The sequence below is a fragment of the Heteronotia binoei genome, chromosome 7, assembly GCF_032191835.1.
Source record: "Heteronotia binoei isolate CCM8104 ecotype False Entrance Well chromosome 7, APGP_CSIRO_Hbin_v1, whole genome shotgun sequence".
NCBI classification, from domain to species: Eukaryota; Metazoa; Chordata; class Lepidosauria; order Squamata; family Gekkonidae; genus Heteronotia; species Heteronotia binoei.
Window position 1 is genome coordinate 106,822,115 of NC_083229.1, and position 6,000 is coordinate 106,828,114.

The following is a 6,000-nucleotide window of genomic DNA, read 5'->3' on the forward strand; positions in this document are numbered from 1 at the left end:
TTAGATTTGTTATAGTTTATATGCAATTCCTCGTTTAGTCCATGGTTTCACACCTGTTAGACTTGGGAAGGCCTGAAACAATGAAAAGCCATTTTATTTGAAAGCCATTCTCTCTCTGTCTATTTCCAATACACCTTAAAATTTCAACAAGCACCCTGGGAAGATGAAAGATGTCAAGTCTCATGGTCTTAGCAATTGGAAAGGAACACAGCCAGTCAACCTTAGCTATAACCAGAAATGGAATTATGGGCAAAAAAAAAAGAGAAGCTGTCTGAATGGACAGAACCTGTCAGTCTTTCATAATATTTTAGATCTATTATTTTAAAGCCATTGATTTAATAGAGCACCTAGATGCTCTCTAATCTGTCACTTGTTCCCCTAGTTTATGATACGGCCTCTGAAAAGATAAATATTCAAGAAAACCCTACATGGGTTGAGAACAGACCTTTGCCTCTCCCAGGCAGCAACACAAGCTCAACAGAACCTCTCCTGTCTCTCCCCTTGTTGGTGGAGAATTCAGAGTTTTGGTTTATTAGTTTGGTGTAATGGTTAAGTATGTGAGCCCTTATCTGGGAGAGCCGCGTTTGATTCCCCACTCCTCCACTTGCAACTGCTGGAATGGCCTTGGGTCAGCCATAGCTCTGGCAGAGGTAGTTCTTGAAAAGGGCAGCTTCTGTGAGAGCTCTCTCAGCCCCACCCACCTCACAGGGTGTCTGTTGTGAGGGGAGAAGATAAAGGAGATTGTTGTGGGGGAAGAAGATAAAGGAGCCGCTCTGATTCAGAGAGAATGGCACGGTATAAATCTTCAGTATTCTTTTTCAGTAGTTAAAGTGGTCTGAGTATCTAATGGCTCAAAAACAAGAAAAGGCCCAGCAGAAACTCATATGCATATTAGGCCACACCCCAACACCAAACCAACCGGAACTGCATTCCTGCTCAAAACCCTGTTCAAAAATCTTCTGTAGTGTCTCAGCAATCAAGTATGTCTGAGATGCTAATATATTTAAAATCAAAGTATTCCCACCAGTCTCTTGCAAAAGTTGGCCAGGTCTGTGAGATCCTTTTAGGGAGGGTGTGGTAGACTTTTAAAAAGAGCAAAATGTTGAAGGATTGCAATCTTCTGGTATGTTGCCCTCTGGTCCCATAAAAGGGATGTCCTCAGTATTCCTAATATTCTCCTGGAGAACTTTAAAGTGATTGTTAGTCCTGGCATATTTTTTTTTTAAAGTCATCAAGCTTGCTCTGTTTCGAAGATGGCCAGGAATGGTCCTCTTTTCCTAGTCATAAGAAGTTAAAAAATTAAGGGACTAATATGTAGGGTTCCCAAGACCAATTCAAGAAATATCTGGGGACTTTGGGGGTGGAGCCAGGAGACATTAAGGGTGGAGCCATAAGCAAAGTTGTGACAAGCACAATTGAACTCCAAAGGAAGTTCTGGACATCACATTTAAGGGGAGCACATACCTTTTTAATGCCTTCCCTACATTAGAAATAATGAAGGATAGGGGCACCTTCTTTTGGGGCTCATAGAATTGGACCCCCTGGTCCAATCGTTTTGAAACTTGGAGAGCTTTTTGAGGAGATGCATCAGATGCTACACTGAAAATTTAGTACCTCTACCTCAAAAACCCACCCCTCCAGAGCCCCAGATACCCCGGGATTAATTCTCCATTATACCCTATGATCTAGCAGACATTTCCCTCTTCCCCCACCCCCATTTCTGATGACCCTGAAGCTCTGGAGGGCCTCCAAACAGGGCTCCCCTGCCCCCACCTGGGGAGTGGCACCTCTACTCACAAGTTGCTGACCTTTCAAGTTTTTCACAGTAGCACAGGGCAACCAAAGGTTCAGGTTTACCTTCATGCTATGCAAACGACATCTGCAAGGATTGTGCAACAAACGGAGGGTCTGGGCTCCTTTCACAGCCATGTTGTTCTGCCTCCTCCCCCCCCCCCAACTCTCCTTCAGCCTTAAAGATGCAGACACACCATCCAAAAAGGAAGGCTTTCTCAAGTAGAGACTGAAGCCTCTGGAGGGGAAAAGGCGCATGATGGCTGTGGGGGTGGGCTTCCCCCCGCCAGGCAGCTGACTGGGGGCGGGAAGGAGCCTGGGAAAGCAGGAGAACCCCTGCCTGACCTGGGGATTGGCAAGCCTACTAACATGCAAGCTAATAAATTCAATAAATTAGTTAATTAGGATAGGTAAACTAGTAGCTATATAACTCATAAATAAGCAGCCCTACCAGACTGTAGAAGAGCGGAAGAGGAAACAAACCAGGAACAAACCAAGCCAAAACCAAAAATGAGTAAACTAAACCTTCTCCTTTTCCAAGTAAACCTCCCCCCCCCCATAAGAGAGGTAGAATGATGTAAAATAGAATAAAAATGAAAAAATAGGGGTTAAAAGAGGCAAGCCAGCAAGTTCCCCCCACCTACTGAGCAAGCGAGGGAACAAGGAGCTGTCCCCCTTCCCCACTGGCTTGCAAAGCTAGAATTTAGGACACTCAACATGGATAGGTTTGGCAATGAAAGTCAGACAGGAACCTTAGGGGATGCTATACTTCACCATGTTTGTCAGCTTGCTGTAATTGATATCCCTACGAGAAAGTTACATCTTTTCTTGCCAATAAGGATCCGCCACCACCCCAGCAGATGCAACAATTTTTTCACTCCTTTTGTCTATTGGGTAACAAATGATCAATAATGTTTATTGCTCGGGTTCTATGTATCATAAAGCTTTTATTGGAGGAAAGGAAAGTCAGACAGGCAAAATTACATTATTAGAAAATTATTTTAGAGCAGATGAGAAATTATTTTTAAAATTGTACTCAGAACAGCTAAAATCGGAGCTATTCAATTTAATTGTATATAGTGTAGTGGGTGGAGGTTAGGAAAGTTAGGGGCAGAAGGATTTAACAAAGATTAGACAGGGTGGCCGGAGGTAAAAAAAAAAAAAAAAAAAAAAGAGCATGGATTTCTGGACACTAACAGTGTGCCAGCCGGGAAGGGGAATTTTGGGAAGCTTTTCTAGCTCCTGCTTTACAAGCTATACCCTCTTTCACCACCCCTAATTCTCTCTGCTATGCAATTATTAAAGGCATCTGGTTTTCCTATGTGGAAAGGAGAAGAATTAAGTGAAAACAAAAGAGCAATTGTGACTGAGGATGGGGTGGGAGGAAAGACTGTAAGCAAGATGAAGGGGGAGAAGGACACGTAATATGTTTAGTAAAGGACAAAGCCAGAAGTGGGTGTAGGAAGAAAAGCGTAAAAGGCAGCCAGCTATAAACTCCCCAAATGCAATAGTTGTCTAACTTTCCTAAACAACTTTCATATAGCCTGTCAATAGTGTTGGTTTTGGAGAGCAAGGCCTTTAGTAAGGTTGCAGATGTTGGTAGTATTAAGAAAATAAAATCCCTCCCATGTCTTTTATTTGTTTTAATGGACTTTAATTTTGCATGATCCTGATTAAGTGAAAGGCTTCCTGTCAGTAGCATTTATATATCCATCTTGCTGGACCGGATTGCCATGGAAACAATTGTATGGGAACATGACAGTTAGCAGATTCATATTTATGTCCGTTTTAACTCAAAAATAAGCCATGAAAGGAAAAACTGGAGATCAACGGTTTGCCAGAACTCTCTTTGCAGGCAGTCTTGTGAATATGTTGTATTATACCAAATTTCCTGAAGAGGGCAGCAAACTACAACCAACACTTGCATTTGGCCTCCGGTCTCAGAATTCATTGACCTCTGATGTAAGGGGGTCTTGTGATCACCCAATGTGACCAGATGGCACAGCGCACCAGCGGCGGAGTGAAGCAGACGTCCTCTCAGAGTTGTAGAAACGTCTGTCAAGGCCGCTGAGAAAGTGCAGATAATGACAGAGCTGGTTGATCAGGCGGAGACTGGTCTGCTTGAATGCAAAGTGTGCTTTGAAAGATACAGCCAGCAGAAAAAACGTCGCCCAAGGAACTTATCATGTGGACACGTTATATGCCTGGAATGTGTCTCTTCTCTCGCCCATCCCCGGAGTTTTAAGTTGGAGTGCCCTTTCTGTCGAAGAGCCTGCCGATCTTCTGAGACCAGTGACTGTTTGCCATTATTGCACTTGATGGAAATCTTGAGCCCTTCAGCTGTGAACTCTCCGCTTCCAGGAAGGGCAATTGGGACAGGTGAGGATATGTCTGTACCAACCTCTCATGCCTTAACATTCAGTCTTTCCTTTGGAGGATGGGGAACGCTCATCAATCCAACTGGGATTGCCATCTGTCAGAAGTCCGGCTGCATCGCCGTAGCTCATGATGGCAAGAAGAGGATTAAGCTGTTTTCTCTCAATGGGAGCTGCATACAACAGTTTGGAGAAAGAGGAGAGGCAGGAAATGACATCATGTACCCAACTGATGTCACGGTCACGTTGGACGGCCACATTGCAGTCACAGACGGTGGCGATCGTTCCGTCAAAGTGTTTGATTTTAATGGCAGGGGCAAGCTAGCGATCTCAGAGTCCTTTTCTTTACCGTGGGGCCTGGATACCACGCCTCAGAATGATATTGTCATGACCGATTCAGAGGCAGGCGTTCTGTATCGCTTGATGGCCGACTTCAAAAAGGGAGAATTAAGGGCAGTGGAAAAAATGTATTCTAACCTGTGTAACCCAAGAAAAGTGGCCGTTTCTCAGACTTCTGGGGCGGTTACAGTAATAGAGCATTTAACGGCAAAAGGTCCAAGCTTCGGCTGCACAAGAGTGAAAGTCTTCAGTGCGGAGATGAAGCTCATTAGCCAGGTGGATAGTTTTGGCCTGAATCTTGTATTCCCTTCCAAACTCTATGCCAGTGCTGCTGCCTTCAGCAAGGAAGGACACATAACAGTAACTGATGCCTCTAACCAAGCAGTGTTTAGCCTTGGCAAACCTGAAGAATTCCCTGTCTGTAAGCCCATCATTACCCAGGGTCTTTCCTACCCCCTGGCATTAGCTTACACCGCAAATAATTCTCTGATTATCTTGGATGGCGGGGATCATTCTTTGAAAGTATATACCGCCTACTCAAGTGCTGAGGGAGGGTGCTCTCCTGCAAACTGAGACAAATTCCTCGCCTGATGAAGTGTGCTTAGCACACGAAAGCTTACGCTCTGAATAAAACTAAGTTGGTCTTAAAGGTGGAACTTGACTCCTATTTTGTTCTACTTCTTCAGACCAACACAGCTCTACTTGGATCTACCAGCACAAGGTAATACATGGGAAGTTCTTTGGAACTCCCCAGCTCCTCTGTCAAGGAGTAGAGGCCTCATCCACATCAACCTGAAGTGAAATTTAGTCCTGCAGATAGGAAATAGACATAGGTTGGCATCTCAGGGCTGGATTAACAATTAGATCAAGTAGGCACTGGCCTATAGGCCCCCATGCCTTTGGGGGGGGCTCCTGTCCGGCTTTCCCCCCCGCTTCCCCCCCCCCATTTCCCCCTCCCAGCCTGCACATGCAGCCAGAAACTGAGCCGCTCTTTGCCCGACTTGCCTTGTGTGGCTGCTGCTGGCATTGTCACCAAGTTTGTTTCTGTCTGCCTCTCCTCCTCAGCTTTGTCAAAGGGGCTTTTGAGAAGGTGCCTGCAGGCTGCAGTAGGGGCCATAGGTGGCGGGGTGGGTGCTCTAGCTCTGAGATAATTTGCAAGGGGGGCCCCAAGATTTTGACTGCCTAGGGGCCCCCACAGGGTTTAATCCGGCCCTGTGGCATCTGATTACAACTGATTGCACTACATAGTAAGAATCTGAAAACTGAGGCCTGCTTGAGGAGGTCAGGAAAGCTCCCACTTTCCTGGTTTCCTGCAAGCTATTCAAAGCTGAATTATTCAAGAGGGCTTTTCTTCAAAGGTAAACAGGGTTGCACTGCACAAAATGGCTTTACAAACTTGCTTGGATAAATAATTAGGGACTGTTGGTCTATACCAGGGGTGACCAAACTTGCTTACTGTAAGGAAAGGAAAGGTCCCCTGTGCAAGCACCAGTCG

General features: G+C 45.2%; 1 protein-coding gene across 1 annotated transcript; it reads left to right on the forward strand.

Moving 5' to 3' along the window:
* The first annotated feature begins 3,767 nt into the window (after positions 1-3,767).
* NHLRC1 (NHL repeat containing E3 ubiquitin protein ligase 1) lies at positions 3,768-5,078 on the forward strand. Its single transcript, XM_060244159.1, has one exon. The coding sequence runs from the start codon at positions 3,876-3,878 to the stop codon at positions 5,076-5,078; it is 1,203 nt and encodes a 400-aa protein (XP_060100142.1). The 5' UTR covers positions 3,768-3,875.
* The last annotated feature ends 922 nt before the right edge of the window (positions 5,079-6,000 follow it).